At 41.6% G+C, this 18,923-nt stretch overlaps 1 protein-coding gene across 1 annotated transcript in view; it reads right to left on the reverse strand.

Moving 5' to 3' along the window:
- The window catches only part of tbc1d22b (TBC1 domain family, member 22B), a 94,114-nt gene that overhangs the window by 55,110 nt on the left and 20,081 nt on the right, over positions 1 to 18,923 (reverse strand). Inside the window, exons 5-6 of the mRNA XM_079827305.1 lie at positions 15,498 to 15,568; positions 7,493 to 7,621 (exon numbers count right to left, since the gene is read on the reverse strand). Of these exons, the coding sequence (XP_079683431.1) occupies positions 7,493 to 7,621; positions 15,498 to 15,568 (200 nt within the window). The remainder of the gene's footprint in view (positions 1 to 7,492; positions 7,622 to 15,497; positions 15,569 to 18,923) is intronic.

Consider the following 18,923-nt stretch of genomic DNA (forward strand, 5'->3'; position numbering starts at 1 on the left):
CCAGAATTTTCATTTCTGGATGGCAGTGTTGTAGTCGAGAACAGGTCATTCGAGTCCGAGTCGAGACAGAGTTCAGAGAGGGTTGAGTCCGAGTCGAGACCGAGCTCAGAGAGGGTTGAGTCCGAGTCGAGACAGAGCTCAGAGAGGGTTGAGTCCGAGTGGAGACCGAGACCAGAGAGGGTTGAGTCCGAGTCTAGACCGAGTTCAGAGAGGGTTGAGTCCGAGTCGAGACCGAGACCAGAGAGGGTTGAGTCCGAGTCGAGACCGAGTTCAGAGAGGGTTGAGTCCGAGTCGAGACCGAGCTCAGAGAGGGTTGAGTCCGAGTCGAGACCGAGACCAGAGAAGGTTGAGTCCGAGTCGAGACAGAGACCAGAGAGGGTTGAGTCCGAGTGGAGACCGAGACCAGAGAGGGTTGAGTCCGAGTCTAGACCGAGTTCAGAGAGGGTTGAGTCCGAGTCGAGACCGAGACCAGAGAGGGTTGAGTCCGAGTCGAGACCGAGTTCAGAGAGGGTTGAGTCCGAGTCGAGACCGAGCTCAGAGAGGGTTGAGTCCGAGTCGAGACCGAGACCAGAGAAGGTTGAGTCCGAGTCGAGACAGAGACCAGAGAGGGCTGAGTCCGAGTCGAGACCGAGTTCAGAGAGGGTTGAGTCTGAGTCGAGACAGAGCTCAGAGAGGGTTGAGTCCGAGTCGAGACAGAGCTCAGAGAGGGCTGAGTCCGGGTGGAGACCGAGACCAGAGAGGGTTGAGTCCGAGTCGAGACCGAGACCAGAGAGGGTTGAGTCCGAGTGGAGACCGAGACCAGAGAGGGTTGAGTCTGAGTCGAGACCGAGACCAGAGAAGGTTGAGTCCGAGTCGAGACCGAGACCAGAGAGGGTTGAGTCCGAGTTGAGACCGAGACCAGAGAGGGTTGAGTCCGAGTGGAGACCGAGACCAGAGAGGGTTGAGTCCGAGTCGAGACCGAGACCAGAGAGGGTTGAGTCCGGGTGGAGACCGAGACCAGAGAGGGTTGAGTCCGAGTCGAGACAGAGACCAGAGAGGGTTGAGTCCGGGTGGAGACCGAGACCAGAGAGGGTCGAGTCCGAGTGGAGACCGAGCTCAGAGAGGGTTGAGACCAGAGAGGGTTGAGTCCGAGTCGAGACAGAGACCAGAGAGGGTTGAGTCCGAGTCGAGACCGAGACCAGAGAGGGTTGAGTCCGAGTGGAGACCGAGACCAGAGAGGGTTGAGTCCGAGTCGAGACCGAGACCAGAGAGGGTTGAGTCCGAGTCGAGACCGAGACCAGAGAGGGTTGAGTCCGAGTCGAGACAGACACCAGAGAGGGTTGAGTCCGAGTCGAGACAGAGACCAGAGAGGGTTGAGTCCGAGTGGAGACAGAGACCAGAGAGGGTTGAGTCCGAGTGGAGACAGAGACCAGAGAGGGTTGAGTCCGGGTGGAGACAGAGACCAGAGAGGGTTGAGTCCGGGTGGAGACAGAGACCAGAGAGGGTTGAGTCCGAGTGGAGACCGAGACCAGAGAGGGTTGAGTCCGGGTGGAGACCGAGACCAGAGAGGGTTGAGTCCGGGTGGAGACCGAGACCAGAGAGGGTTGAGTCCGAGTCGAGACAGAGACCAGAGAGGGTTGAGTCCGAGTCGAGACAGAGACCAGAGAGGGTTGAGTCCGGGTGGAGACAGAGACCAGAGAGGGTTGAGTCCGGGTGGAGACAGAGACCAGAGAGGGTTGAGTCCGAGTGGAGACCGAGACCAGAGAGGGTTGAGTCCGGGTGGAGACCGAGACCAGAGAGGGTTGAGTCCGAGTCGAGACCGAGACCAGAGAGGGTTGAGTCCGAGTGGAGACCGAGACCAGAGAGGGTTGAGTCTGAGTCGAGACCGAGACCAGAGAAGGTTGAGTCCGAGTCGAGACCGAGACCAGAGAGGGTTGAGTCCGAGTTGAGACCGAGACCAGAGAGGGTTGAGTCCGAGTGGAGACCGAGACCAGAGAGGGTTGAGTCCGAGTCGAGACCGAGACCAGAGAGGGTTGAGTCCGGGTGGAGACCGAGACCAGAGAGGGTTGAGTCCGAGTCGAGACAGAGACCAGAGAGGGTTGAGTCCGGGTGGAGACCGAGACCAGAGAGGGTCGAGTCCGAGTGGAGACCGAGCTCAGAGAGGGTTGAGACCAGAGAGGGTTGAGTCCGAGTCGAGACAGAGACCAGAGAGGGTTGAGTCCGAGTCGAGACCGAGACCAGAGAGGGTTGAGTCCGAGTGGAGACCGAGACCAGAGAGGGTTGAGTCCGAGTCGAGACCGAGACCAGAGAGGGTTGAGTCCGAGTCGAGACCGAGACCAGAGAGGGTTGAGTCCGAGTCGAGACAGACACCAGAGAGGGTTGAGTCCGAGTCGAGACAGAGACCAGAGAGGGTTGAGTCCGAGTGGAGACAGAGACCAGAGAGGGTTGAGTCCGAGTGGAGACAGAGACCAGAGAGGGTTGAGTCCGGGTGGAGACAGAGACCAGAGAGGGTTGAGTCCGGGTGGAGACAGAGACCAGAGAGGGTTGAGTCCGAGTGGAGACCGAGACCAGAGAGGGTTGAGTCCGGGTGGAGACCGAGACCAGAGAGGGTTGAGTCCGGGTGGAGACCGAGACCAGAGAGGGTTGAGTCCGAGTCGAGACAGAGACCAGAGAGGGTTGAGTCCGAGTCGAGACAGAGACCAGAGAGGGTTGAGTCCGGGTGGAGACAGAGACCAGAGAGGGTTGAGTCCGGGTGGAGACAGAGACCAGAGAGGGTTGAGTCCGAGTGGAGACCGAGACCAGAGAGGGTTGAGTCCGGGTGGAGACCGAGACCAGAGAGGGTTGAGTCCGAGTCGAGACAGAGACCAGAGAGGGTTGAGTCCGAGTCGAGACAGAGACCAGAGAGGGTTGAGTCCGAGTCGAGACAGAGACCAGAGAGGGTTGAGTCCGGGTGGAGACCGAGACCAGAGAGGGTTGAGTCCGAGTCGAGACAGAGACCAGAGAGGGTTGAGTCCGAGTCGAGACAGAGACCAGAGAGGGTTGAGTCCGGGTGGAGACAGAGACCAGAGAGGGTTGAGTCCGAGTCGAGACCGAGACCAGAGAGGGTTGAGTCCGGGTGGAGACAGAGACCAGAGAGGGTTGAGTCCGGGTGGAGACCGAGACCAGAGAGGGTTGAGTCCGAGTCGAGACAGAGACCAGAGAGGGTTGAGTCCGAGTCGAGACCAGAGAAAATCCACAAACAACATTAGAACCCAATTCGATTAACTTTTTAGTTACGGAGGGCATGCACAAGAGTGACTACAAACAAATTGCTATCTTTTTAATGCAAAAGTGTGAATGTGCCGGAGGGAGAGAGGGCAGGCGGCCTTCTGTTAGACATTTTTGGGGGAAGATGTTCAGTGTTGAGACTCTCGGCAGTCATCGTATCTGTATTCATTTTATTATTTAATTAGACAAGATTTGTTTTTCTCTGTGACACTTTTTTCCTACTTTGTAAACAGAAAATATATTAAAATAACACCGTTGAGAAATAATGTAGCATACGACCATGCTTTTGACCATAACTGTAGTACTCCTCTCTATGTTTTTTTTCCCCCAATATCATTTCTAGAGTTATTATTTATTTACATATCTTTATTATTATGACTTCAATTATTCTATCATCTGCTACTAATTGTATCTAATGTTGTTTTATTTTTTTTATTTATTTACATTTTATTTTCATATGTTAAAGGGCACCACTTTCCACTGCACTTTACACTTAATTTTTTTTTCCGGATAGCTCTGTCCATAATTTATTGCACTACCCTAATCCACTGCTATTCCTCATATTAGCCTAACATATTATTGTATACCTCTATCTGTAAAATTCTGTTTATAGTAATAGCCATCTGTATATTGTATTCATAGTACATATTCACCTGTAAATTCTGTTTATAGTAATAGCCATCTGTATATTTATTCACTGTACATATTCACCTGTAAATTCAGTTCTGTTTATAGTAATAACGTCTCTCTATTTATACATATTTATACATATTCAGTACATATCCATGTCCTGCACTTACGCATCCATTGTATATCCTGCACTTGCTGCTATTGCACTTCTGGTTAGACCTAAAATGCATTTCGTTGCCTTGTACTTGTACTTGTGTAATGACAATAAAGTTGAATCTAATCTAATCTAATCTAATATTGCAGGTTTAATTTTTTTTCAAGATTAATACATAATCTTGTATGAAAATACCATATTAAAAGGTAATGCAGGATTTAAAATGTTTTAAAAAGACATAAGAGCACAAATTTAGTAGATAAAGTTGCCATTTCGTTGGCCGCTTGGAAAAAGCGCTTTTTTTTCAACATCGCGTCATATTACGTCACGAGAGGGCTCGAGCCGCGCGTGTCACGCAGCCAGTAGCTTGCCTAAAGGATGAATAACATCCACATGCGATGCTTCTTTGTCGTCGTGATAATACAAAGTATGTACATTAACACAAATGAATACAGTCTCACACTTTTTTGAAAAAAAGTTCTGAATTATGTGCTGGCAATGTAAATGTTTTATTCATGCCATGTATGTACATTCAAGTTCACTCAAATACATACTCATAATGTCATATACATCCTCACACTAGCGGCGAACCGGCACAAAATAAACCCCTTAATACAGAATTAATGAATAAAGGATAAACACAATAACACTATAGTGTCTGTGGTTTCGCCGCCGGCGGGAGATGTGACGATCCCGGATCCGTCAGAGATGCAGCTCGGAGAAAACGTGAACTGTGCACCGTGAGTCTTGTTTTTTTAAACATTTGCTGAGTAAGTTACCAAATCAGTCGTGATGAGAAACCGCTAACGTTATATCACATAACGTTTAGTGTGGACGGATATTAACAAGCGTAATTTTTCCTGATGGTCAAAGCCTATAAGTTTCTGTTATTGGTAAGTCTCAATACTAGATGACAATAACGTTACCAGCTTTGCTACCGCCTGATACATGATAATAATCAGTACAGTGTTGTAATCTGAGCACAGTGTTCATATCTTTAGCTAGCTTTATCTAGCTAACACTGGTCTCTCTCCGAGACACCTGCCGCTGTTCTCCACTGTTTCTACTCACACAACAACTCAATTTGTCTCCTGTAATCGTTGTTCTGTCTAATCCTGGTCTGTCCCTAATTGCGTGTCATAATTGTATGGCTGTGGTCTGCCATATGAGTATTAATAAACATTTATAATGTCCTCAGCGTCCGAGTTGTCATTGCGATCCATTGTTTTCCTATCGTTGAATTTCACCGCACTCCCTCTCGTTATGTCACGTCCGGTTTTGGCATTTTTAGATGCGGAAGTAAAGTTCTCACAAAAACGACTCCAAAAGCCTTAATAGCGTCTTTTAAAGTATATTTTAAAGAAAATCTAGTTCCTACATTATTTTTCTATACATTGACTCACTGGAGTCTCTAACCTGCAATATGCCATTTAAATACCAAAACCAATAAAAAAAAGACAATAGTAGAGAAATAATGTAGCAATGTGACTTTCTGGAAAGTGGGATCACTACAGGTTGATGGCAGATGGACACAGTGTAAACTAGAATCGAGAGCGGGCGGATCACGGGTATGGGAGAGAACCTGGCAGTCTTTGCACTCACGTTAGTCTCAAGTCATGCACAGTTGCGCACAAGAAAATCATCAATCATTGGACGTGTCAATCAAATATCAATTTAAAGAAATATTAACGTACAGTAATAATCATGAAATATTTTGAATGGGACTCGAGTGGACTCGGGAATAAGTCCAATTCCTAATATGTTTGAGTACGAGTCAATACCGAGTCCAAATGCACACAAGTCCATGACAAGACCAAGACCTTTAAAATATGGTCTTGAGACCGAGTCCAAGTTCGAGTACCACAACACTGCTGGATGGTCTTTACTTCCCTTTAAGGAAGCCCTGTAAAATTAAGCTTCTTTACGCCCACATTCACAAGAAACAAACCAGATGTGTTTTTGAGGGATGTATGGACACTTAAAATAGCCCCGTAATAGCAAAATGAACTGATATTTAACAAATAAACTAAAGACATACACAGGGTTCCCACTCTTTTTCAGCAACCATTTTCCAGTACTTTTCCAGGACATTTTCAATTTTACTACGGCAGGAATAAAAGACAAGGATCATGCCAAATATTGCTTTCTAAATCTTTAAAAGCCGTACAGTTTATTGCCATTACTTTACAATCTAGCATTTTTCAATATGAGCTCTTAATCATACATTATGACTATGGAAGCTTGTTTACACCACAGAATAGAAAGAAAAGGTAATTGTGACTTTTTATCTCGCTATTCTGACTTTCTCGCAATTGCGAGTTTACATATTTGTGATATAAACGTGAAAATTGTCGCAATTCTTTTTTCCTCAGAATTTGACTCTATAACTTGCAATTGCAGTTTAGATCTCACAATTCTGAGAAAAGAATTGCTAGATATAAACTTGCAACTGCGCAAAAAAGAAGAAAAAGACTTGCGAGTTTATATCACGCAATTCTGACTATATCTTGCAATTCTGACTTTATATCAAAATTATGTGATTAGGTAGCAGCTTACGAGTTAACATTCACTGCATACATTTGAGCAGTTAATAGCATTAGCAAGACTAAACATCATTATTCAAAATACTACTCATACGTATCAAACTCAGCATTCCTGAACATGTGCTTTCTGCAACTAGCGCTAAATGTTTGGGCCAGTGATAAACTCTTTATACTCGGCTAAAGAAATAACTTTTTTGTAAAGAATTTTCCCAGACAACAACAAGATTTTCCAGGACATCTTACATTTTCTCTAATTTGCCATGTGTTTTCCAGGACTGGAAAATTTGTCATCAATTTTCCAGGTTTTCAAGGTTTTCGAGGACAAGTGGGAACCCTGATACAGTCATTTCTGTAATCTTAAAAATGTTTCATTCCACAAGATCCTTTTCCACTGAAATTGACATCTTGGGAAAGGGTGACAGTGAGCATACACCTGTGTATTATGTTGTCCCAATCAACTCAACCTGGATTTAAACAAATATTCTGGGTTGCTTTCAATGAAATGCTGCCTGACATGCTGTCTATTAGCACAGACAATGCATTTCCTGTTTAAATGCACCAGGGGATGAGTACAAAATATTGTCTGTAGTTATTGACACAATGATGTGGTACGGAGACATTAGATATAATAATAATGTACACAATGAACTCCAAAATGTTAAACATCTCCATTACCTACTGATCTCGAAAACAAAGCATTTAAATCTTTGAATATTTAAATGTTCTTCAGAATAATACCAGAATTGTGTTTAATTTTTCTATCTTACTTATGCAACACTGTTTCAATTTTTATGTTAGTTTTGTAAGCAACACTGTCTTTTCCAGTGGACTGATAAAGGAGTTGGAAACTCATGGAAATTATGCAACCTGAATGGTCAGTTTCAACCATCTCTTCCCATTTTCATGCATTGAGTTTTACCTGTCTGTATGTGTCTCTGTGGTTGTCATCTGTTCTGGAGTGGTAATACTGCTCGATGAAGCCGAAATATTCCTCCCTCTTTCTCTGGAGAACCAGATCCCTGCGTTCCCTATTGGCTGGAAGATAACCCTGAGACAAATCACAGGGAGAGAGGAAATGCAGATTTAATAGTTTTTATAAAACAACTGCTGTATACCTACTTTCTCCATGTCTTCTACAGTAAGCCTATCTTGCCTTGTAACCAAAATATAATCTATAAATAATGCAAACTAAAGATATGAAAGGGTTAGTTCAACCAAAAATGAAAATTCTGTCATTAATTGCTCACCCTCATGTCGTTCCCGAACCGTAAGACCTTCGTTCATCTTCAGAACACAAATTAAGATGTTTTTGAAGAAATCCGAGAGCTCTCAGACCCCTCCATAGATTTAAACTTTCAAGGTCCAGAAAGGTAGCCATCGCCCATGTGACACCAGTGGTTCAACCTTAATGTTATGAAGCGACAAGAACACTTTTTGTGTGCAAAAAACTAAAAATATAACTAAAATAAAATTAAGGTTGAACCACTGGAGTCACATGGGCTATTTTAACGATGTCTTTTCTACCTTTCTGGACCTTGAAAGTGCTTTAAATAGCTGTCTATGGAGGGGACTGAGAGCTCTCGGATTTCTTCAAAAACATCTTAATTTGTGTTCTGAAGATGAACGAAGGTCTTAAGTCCTTTGCACACTGAGTCCGAAATTTTCGCATGCGTTTTTTCGTATTCGTGATCCGAAAAATTCGTCATGCACAGAGACCTTGCACACTGAGTCCGATGCGTATTAATGAATGCGTTACGGGGAAAAAAACGCAAGACAACACAAAATGCCGTCTTCCACCTCCTTATCAAGGAGCTGCGGGATTATCCAGACCGATTCAAAGTTTACTTTAGAATGTCAGTGGCTCCGTTTGATGCTTTGCTAGCGATACTGGAGCCACATATTATATATATATAGCCTAATTGTATGTATCTGAGGAGCACTGGCGATTCATTCACCACCATTGCCAGCAGTTTTAGGTTGGGCATCAGCACTGTAGATGGGAAAACGGATGCGAAAAACGCATAAAATCGAACCTGTTCCTGTTTCGAAGGCAGTGTGCAAGCGTGATTGACATATCGTGAGGTCGAATTTATTTTTTGACGTGCGTAAATTTCGCATGCGAATTTCAGACTCGGTGTGCAAAGGCCTTTACGGGTTGGGAACGACACGAGGGTGAGCAATTAATGACAGAATTTTCATTTTTGGGTGAACTAACTTCAATACTTCAGTCGCATGCAAGAAAAAAAAACAATATAGATGTTAATGTGGTTGTGAAGGTGTCCAGACGGTTTTTACCGCATTGCTGGGAAGCTGTAGGTACTTGCTTGGTCATTCCACACTGATTACAAGTCAACATATACAAAAGTAATGGGGTTGTCTTTTAATGTTTAAAAAAATAAATTCTCATGATCTCTGAAGCTGCATTTATTTGATTAAAATACAGTAAAAACTAGCCTAGAAATCTAAATGCACCCTAGAGGCAGCAGATATAATTTGCAGCCAGGGCGTCTAGCAACTCTCCGTTGGCTTGCGAGCTGGAAAAAACAAACTCTAGTCTGGCCAATCATGTCATGTATAGTCGGTGGGCGGGCTTAACATAATGATGGCAGAGTTGCGGCAGTTCCTCGTGCTACTTGAAAACAAAGAAGCTGGCGAACAGCGGCCTTTCAAATCGTCTTTGGCCGCGACTCTAAGACTTGGAGTTAAGCTTTTCTTTGAGAAAAGAACGGCACTGAAGTCATTCTTAAGAAAGGAAGATGTGTTCGGAGTTTTGCCGACCGGCAAAAGTTTAATCTATCAACTAGCTCCGCTTCACCTTCTTCATTGCTCTGGTTGGTTGTAGCGCTATCCAATTGCGTGCAGACGGAATTTGAAAGAACCGTTTATCCCGCCCCTCAGATTGAGCCCAGCCAATGGTGAGTTCCCAGACCCAACATCTTGATGTGGGTCTGGCTTGTCAGGCCAAGTAAAAACAGCAATATTGTGAAATATTACAAAATTAAAATAACTGAAATAATGCTAATATGCTCAAGAATGATTTCTTCTTATTATTATTATTATCAATGCTGAAAACAGTTGTGCTGCGTAATATTTTTGTGAAAACTGATTTTTTTCAGGATTCTTTGATATATACAGTATAAGATTCAAAAGAACAGAATTTATTTGAAATCTCAAAATCTTAAGTTTTTGTCACTTTTGATCAATTTAATGCATCATTTATAAAAATAAAAAAAACTTTTGAACAGTAGAGTTTAACTCAGTTTTTGATGGATTTCTGTCCATTATATTGTGTGCGTGGGCGAAACTTTGCCTGTTATACTGTCTACAGAGAAAACTTTGTAATTCGCACTGCATAGAGTAATTGCTTCATTTTAATACTTTGGGTTAGGGATTTGAACAAACCCCTAACTCTAGGTATGAGCAATAATAATAATGATGCTTGCCTTGGCAAACACGACTAACTAAGTAGCGCATTTGAGAATACACAAAACAGACCTCAGACCTCAAAAAGTCACAACTCAGGGAGAAACTTCTAATCATGTAGCTACTAAACTAACACACAGGCAGGATACAATTGTGCTAGTATATACTTGGTAGCTACAGACGAGTCCCTAAAGAGCAGAAAACAAGTGCAGGCTATTTGTAGAGCAGACGTGGAGGTGTGGAACTGTCAGTTAGATCGTTCTCACGACTCTCCATCATGTGTCTGAAAATGATGTTTTTAAAGTGTCTTCCCCTCCCATTGTTTCTCAAGTCTTGTTTTAATGAGCACACACAGAATTGCAGAGCACTTGAACACAAATGATAACGTACATTCAGATTCTGACTCTCAATTCAGCTCACGCCTGTAGCTTCAGGCGAATAATAAGTGCACAAACTTAACTCGTTTGGATTCGCTCCATCATCAGCCCTTCAAAACTGTAATAACCGCTATTAAATTCCATGGTAAAAATCGAAATTATCTTAAAACGGCTTTACGATGCAATTCTGAGAGGACCTTGGTAAGGTTTTTGTTGTGCTGTAAAACCTGGATCGAAGAAACATTCACATTCGCTGACATATCAAATGTGACATGGGCCTACAAAAACAAAAAACGCAAGTGTTGCTCTTTAAAATCACTATTTGAATATGAGAAGCGGAGACAAAATGCTTCCATTTGGCACCCTACCATTCGTTCAGCACGCATCCACCTCAGTGTCTTTATACATATGGAATTATTTAGTCTAATCCCCCAGCAAACATTGCATGAAGCAGCAAACACTTGGAGGAGCTGGCCCGGGGTGGGGATTTGCTTGTACAGCTTAGCCCGGAGGTGTGTGTTATTGACGGTGTAAGTACGCACCAGAAACGCAAATGAGGCTTGTAAAGCGTTCTCCAAACATCCACACACATCCAGCCCACTCTACCCCTCCTATGATGACAGTCACATTTCTGCTGACATTAAGTGCTCAGCAAGGCCAATATTGCAAATCAATAACACACATTAAACTGAAAGTGGCACGGATGTTTTATACCCTCTGGAAAGTGTAAAAAATTATTGCACACCCTATGCAGAACTAAACCACACAGTTTGTGATGCTGGATACAATAGATAGATTTTTATTTGCTGCAATTAAATAAACAGTAATTTATCATTTTCTACTATTCATTGAATTGAATATCCATTTGGCTGCATTTCAGATAAGTAAGTTTAAAACATGTTTAATAAACAAATAGGAAGACAACATATATACAGATATTATTAATAATAATACAAAAAATATTGGAAGTAGGAGTGTAACGGTACACAAAACTGACGTACCTCTGTTTTGAAGTCATGAAAACTAAACATAAAAATGTTTTTTTTTTTATTAAACCGTGGTTTACTAAACAAATTGTGTCTCGGTCTTTAAATTAATTCAATTATAATTAGAAGTTTCTTAAGGATAAATAAAATGACCTCTGCTAATGGTGTAAACTTTGTTGCACATTACTATAATATTAAAGTTTAACAAAAGAGCCCAAACTATTAGCCTAAATTCAGTTGCTATTAATTTTTTGATATAATAATCAACACTCAAATAATATGTATGCAAAAATTGTACATTTAATTATATGTTTTTACTCCAATTCATTGCTGAAATATAATCATTTACACAGTGGCGGTCATTTACATGACAGATATTTTAAACATACATTAAATAATCATGACATCTTTAAGTAAAATATAATGAATATATAGGTGCATATATTTAGCGAAAGTTCATTTCTCTATCGAAATAACCAGCTGTGGACACTGAATGACTTGCCTGAGGTAAATGCTACCTGACATATTGTTTACAAGCTGTTTTATTGATGTCTTTCCGCCGTTGAAACACTGATCGAGCGATTACACGAGATATGATACGTTTCAGTAAGCTGTACTGTATCTTTCAATATACATTCAGATGTTCATTCTGTAACTAGTTTTAAAGAGGAAGAGATGATCGAGTTCCCTCGTGCTCCGCGCTGCCGCTTAAACTGAGGCAACTATAGTAGTGATCTGTCATGAAACATTATAAAGCTTCAAAACTGCATTTATTGTTTGAATTTCATGATAAAATAGACAGAATTTGAAAGAAAGATGACACTGTTTCTTATTAAAAGTAACAAAATGCGGAGGTTATTGCAAATATTGGTGGTTAATCTACAACATTGTATTAGTTGTGTACACATAAGACACACGAAAATTTGCGGGACGAATAGTTACACCCCTAACTACTATAGTGTTGTCAAAAGTACAGACCGTGTTAGCAAGTCGGTCCTGACATTTTTTAAATGTGACGCTTTGAGCGCTGTTGAGCTGGAATCATAAACACCTCTGACTGGCCATCGTGCTCATGCGCTCATTGGATGTGCCTGTGATTGGCTACAATGATCAACGCTTGGGAGTGTTTTAAAGCACACGGAAGTAGGGCTGGGCGATATGGCTGAAAACTGTATCACGATATATGTGTTTTATATCGGTCGATACCGATAATTATTGATATTTTTATGACATATTTAATAAGGACCAGGAGAAAAATATTTTGCATTTAAACATTTTTTATTTTAAACGTAACTTTCCTCTGATTATAATCCCCAGTATTCAACAAAGGCAGAAATGGAAACACAACCATGGAAAACACTCAAATAATTAAAATATAAACACAAGTCTAAAATCACAATGAACACTTAACCATTATCTCTTAACATGGTGCAGTGCCTCCGTTATTTCTTTGTAACCGTTACCGTTTAGATGCTTTGTAATAAGGCACTGATGCAGAGTACCTAGGGCTGTAACGATTTGACCAAAAATAAAAACCTCGATTAATTGAACATTTGACCTCGATTATGATTAATGAATGATTATTTTGCTTCTTCTTTTTTTTTTGCCCTCATAAGGTTTTTGAGTAAGTTCACTGATAAGGTTTGTACTGTAAATATTTTCTACTATTAAAGGTGGAATTTTTTTTTCTAATGAAAAAGTGCATTGTGCATACTTGAAGGAAACGGTTCACTTTCAGCAGTTATTGTCTATGGAGCAGATTCTGTTTGTTGTACATCAGATACAGATAAATGAACACTGTAGGCCTACATTACATTTATTTGAATGCATTAATGAGAGAGTGATTGTGTGTGTGAATTACTTTTACTGTCTCTATTCATTATGAAGCTGTGGTTTGTACTTACTTCAAAGGTATTAAAATGTTTGCCTATAACGGTTGAGTTTCTAAGCTACTTTAGTGACTTTACTTTAGTCACAGCTTCTGTCTGAGTGTTCGTTTGTCAAAATATATCAGGCATTAGTTCAACATAATACACATCTGATGGTCGAAACTCGCTTTAAATGTTCAAACTGGCAGGGCTTAAACCACATACAAATGACAAAGCTTTGTAAGGATGTAGGTGAAAGATCTGCCTTCAGGGCGCGCGCGTTTTCAGAGACGCAACACGGCTCGGCTCTCTGTCACTGAAAAAAGCTGAGCACTGAACGGAGAAGTTTTCCGTATTGTTGTTTTTGAATAGTTAACAATTGATTTAAATGTTGAAACTGGCAAGCCTTTAAACGCATTTACTTGACAAACTTTATGAGCACGAAAGTGAAAGCGGCTTCGGGGCTTGCGCGTGCCGTCTGTGTGTGTGTCTGTGTGTGTGTGTGTGTCAGCGCGTAGGCTATAAGAACAGCAATTAACTGACCTGTATAAACTGTGTAAAACATGCAGTAACTATAGTGATTCTGGGTATCTAAAAACACAGATAACTGCTCCTGCATCTCTGTGTGCCTGCAAACTGCACTTGATGTGACTGACGGGGCGGAGTCACGTGAAAACCGAAATAACGACATGGGAAAAATACGTCGGTTAGAGGTTCTGAATGTCGGTTTCGGTTATTTTTCGATTAATCGTACAGCCCTAAGAGTACCTCTCCATGTAGTTTCAAAGGCTGAATCCGTAATCGCCCCCTATACCCTACATAGGGCACTATTTGAGGGGACAGCCATTTGTAGAGGTGTCCGAAACCATAGTGGACGTTATTGAGTGCACTCATTCTATCCCACTTTGCACCACAATAACGAGTGTACAGCCGATGTACACACAGCGGCTGTCCGAATTCGTGCACTTGTTTTCATTCACTCCTTCAAGTGAACTTTATTAGTGGATTAAAGTAGGGAATAGTGATTGAGGGTTTAGGGGGCGATTTCGGATTCAGCCAAAGTCAAGAATAGCACAACGGCGAGCGCGTCGAGTATAAACACGTCCCCAAACGAACGAGGCGCGCGCGCGCTGTCAGCGGAGGCTCGTGTTGCGGAGCCGGACGAAAGTATAAACAAGGCTGGTAAAACAAGTTTGTGGTTTTACCAGTCTTGGAAGGGATGACAGTCTTGCATAATTTGCAGACGACATTAGTCTGACTACGGTCAGACTTATAAAATCCCAAAAACTGCCATACCGGCGAGCTGAATTGTTTTCCTGTTTTATCAACAATTTCCTCGCCCGCTGCGGCGCTCATTTTCCACTTGTCACTCCACGCCGGTTCTGTTTACTGAAGAATGAATCCAACACGAGACTGCGCAACCCAATAGATACAGTTACCTGATTGGCTGTTAGCCTGTCACTCCCTACGTTGCTTGGTTACCAGAGAGGGAGTGTCTTTGTTCATGCAACCAAACTTGCTTCGCAACCTCTAAACCTATAAAAATTATCAACGTTTTATCGAACGCATTTTTTATTCATATCGATTACGTGTCTATCGCGATACATACCGTTATCGTTTTATCGCCCAGCCCTACACAGAAGTGTTTGAAAGCGGGAGCAGGAGCATCTGAAAGCACAAGCAGGCGTCGACCAGCGGACCGGTAGGCTGATAGACGCCTGCATTCAAACGGTCCCGTGTGTATCTGTTTAAGCGCTCTGGGAAAAGCGTCATTGATGTATATTTACAACATGTTTTTGAAGCGCTGAACGTTGTAGCCAATCACAGACATATTTGATGAGCCCATGAGCACAATGGCCAGTCAGAGGTGTTTACAATTCCGCTCAACAGCGCTCAAAATGTCACTTTTTTTTTTTTTCAGTACCGACTTGGTATCGTGGTCGGTACTTTTGACAACACTAAATTACTATTTAATCAAATGTCAAGGAAGAAATTTTTTTCGTGACATAAGGTAAAGTGAGGTCAATCTCCACAATGGGCCAGGGGTGGGCCAGGGCATCAGGAGACGTTCGGTACACCATGAGAGTTTTTCAGTTCAGTTTGAATATCATTACACCCCTAATTGGAAGATTCAAATACGGCCCACAACATATTTTGGTCCCATTCTTCCCTCTTTTCCACAGCTTTTAGTCTCCTCTCAAGCTTTTAGTTTTTTGTTTGTTTGTTTTTTTAATGGGAATGAAAATGAAAAAGTACTGGTAAATGCTTACCGATAAAAGTCTCCAGGTGACTGGTCGAACCTCACGAGGGATTCCTGACCAGCTATGCTTCCGTAACTCCTCTGTATGAACAAAAAGTGTGAAGTTAATCCAAAATGACAAATACTTCAATAGCACAATGAAACTGCGGCTGCAGCTCATATTCAAGCTGATGATGCAATCATACTGCGGTTTGAACCGAAAGTACAACGTAAAAAAACACCTGCAGGGGCAGGAGGAGGGGGTTGGAATAAAATTCAGTGGAACAAACAATTGAACACTTAAAAGCATGCATCAAAAGTTTGTTCATATTCTGTGGTAGAAAATCATGCAAGACATACTTTAAATCTACCTTCACAGGTCCGGTGACATTTAACTTACAGTTCCATCAACATAATCAATAAACAATTATTGTTAATTAGCAAACATATTCACGGTTTTCACTGCCATGCCACCTTGATCTATGGTAACTCCAATAAGACTTAACTGCACATTGATTTTAAAAGTAATGGCTGGGACGTTGACGATTCACAGGTGATCAAGCCTCGGGATGTTGGCATGATGCTTGAAGAGCACAAGTCACCTTTATTATATAGCGCTTTATACAATACAGATCGTTTCAAAGCAGCTTTACAGTGGTAACAGGAAATTGATTCAATGATGTGAACAGAGTTCATTTCGGCTGTACAGCAGCTCTAAAAGAATATAGTGTCATGAAGTCAGCTCAGTGTTGATTCAGTTCCATTGTAAAGATCCTCAATTATTGAATTAGCTCATTTCATCTATAAAGCAGTTCTGCAGAAAATGATATCATCGTTCGGTTCTGTTCTCATTTAGATAAACAGATAAAAGCATCGTTGCCGTGAACAATTCAAGCTTGGCTTGCAGTATTTCACAATTCCTTTCTCCTGTTTTTCCCTAACGCACAGTAAAACATTTTCTTAATCTCCGGGTCATGATTTCCAATAAAATATCTAAACATTATTACAACAAGACACATTTGCTTGAGAAGGAAACTGATAAGACATTAACACTAGTGTTTAGAGAACATTTCTTGAAATGAAGTTATACTTCTTATCACATCAGCTGTTTCTTATTTAAAGTATAAATCTCAAATGATAATAGATTTAAGAGACAACATTTGCCAATGAATAAGTAAAATAAACTTGATTCAAGATCTATTATTAAATAAGTATTTAAAAATATATGCATTGAATTGATTTGTTTTAAGGGTGTTCGTCATCTTAATTTGGTAATTATTTAAGTACAAAACATTTAGTGTAGGCCTAATTATTTTATTATTTTTATTTATATTTTATCTGATCTGAATGCGGCTGTTTGCACGGTAAAATAAAATACATTTTGGCTGCTGTCTGTAGATTCCTTCATGTACAACTCGTATTCTTTCGGATGTTTCATACGCAAATGTTTTAACAGCGGCAGTTGTTTAGGGTCCTTGCCACCAAGAGACAAATCGGCATTGCAAATTGAACATGTAGCTAGACTTGAATCGCCTTCTTTTGACTGAAAGTAGGCCATGTTTTCTATTCATGAGTTTCATTTTCACTTTCAACGGCGCCGTCATTACATTCGACCAGCGTAGTGCAAGCCTAGTCAAAAAGCCCAATATTCGGCTGAATCCGAACCCGAATCCTGGATTCGGTGCATCCCTAGTACAGAGTCATTTAATTTATGCTCGTTGATCACTCCTCTTGTGCAGTAAAATACAGAGCAGACTCCCCAGACCAATGTTCAATCTTAAATTGAACTTGGTCTGGTGATGGCCAGACAAGCCTCTTCTAGGTCTATGAACAAAAAGATCCTTTACTTAAGAGATTCAGGAGCTACTGAAGAAATACTCTGGATAAATAAAATAAATAAATAAATAAATAATAAGATAAATAAATAATTTGTTTTTTCATGCAGTTGCTAGGGTATTCTGTGTTCATTTTATGCTCAGTGACACATTTGTGTGTTAATTTTGATGTTTGTTTTGGATCATTGTCCTGAGGGAAGATCCAACCACGGCCCATTCTAAGATTTCTAGCAGAGGCCGTCAGGTTTTGATTTTTTTATCTGTTGGTATTTGCATGAATCCATGATATCTGAAAAGGTTTGTCCAGGACCTGCAGCAAAAAATAGGCCCACAACGTTAAAGATCCAGCAGTATATTTAACCTTGGGCACGGGGTACTTTTTATTCCTGTTTGCACCAAAGAGCTCTATTTTAGTTTCATCTGACCACAGAACAATGTCCCTTTTGAAGTTCCAGTCATGTCTGACAACTGAATATGCTGGAGTTTGTTTTTTCGGATGAGCAAGGAGGATTTTTCTTGAAACCCTCCCAAACAACCCTTTGGCTCTCTGACCCCAAAACTCAACTAATCTCTGCAATTCTCCATCTGTGATCCTTGAAGAGTCTTTGGCCACTCAAACTCTCCTCCTCGCCGTGCATTATAATTTGTTACATTTATATAGCGCTTTTCTAGGCACTCAAAGCGCTTTACATGGAAGGGGGGAATCTCCTCAACCACCACCAATGTGCAGCACCACCTGGATGATGTGACGGCAGCAATATTGAGCCAGAACGCCCACCACACACCAGCTGATTGGTGGAGAGGAATCAGTGTGATGAAGCCAATCGTATATTTGTGGATGATTAGGAAGCCATGATGGACAGAGGCCAATGGACAAATTTGGCCAGGATGCCGGAGTCACACCCCTACTCTTTAACGAAGGACATGCTGGGATTTTTTATGACCACAGAGGTTTAACGTCTCATCTGAAGGACGGTGTTTATTGACAGTGCAGTCTCCCCATCACTATACTCGGGTGTTAGGACCCACACAGACCACAGAGTGAGCACCCCCTGCTGGCCTCAATAACACCTCTGCCAACAGCAACCTTGTTTTGCCAGTTGGTCTCCCATCCAGGTACTGACCAGGCTCAGCCCTGCTTAGCTTCAGTGGGAAACCAGTCTTGGGCTACAGGGTGGTATGGTTGCCGGCTATTAGGACGATATAGACACATATCCTCTTCCAGGCAGATTTATAACATCTTTAGTTGATTGTAACTTCTAAATTATTGCCCTGATGGTGGAAAGTTACAGTCAATTTCTACGTGAAGCTCAACAATCTTTATCTGCACATCGCAACTATATTCTTTGGTTTTACTCATTGTGATAAAGGGAATAAAAGTTTCTACCCACTTTCAATTGTTTTACTTCAATGAAAGGATAGAATTTTGTGATGTTTTGAATGAAAGATCAAAAGGATAAACAATGCAGATAAATGTTCACAGCCGCCTTTGCTCAAAGTTTTAGTGTATTTTACATCTTGTAAAAAGGGGCATAATAGATCCCCTTTAACATGTCACACAAAGTATCAAAAAGTTATATGCTAAAGTGTGACTTTGCAAGCACCAGATATTCAAAGAATGA

Source organism: Gobio gobio (genome assembly GCF_949357685.1).
Source record: "Gobio gobio genome assembly, chromosome: 10".
NCBI lineage: Eukaryota > Metazoa > Chordata > Actinopteri > Cypriniformes > Gobionidae > Gobio > Gobio gobio.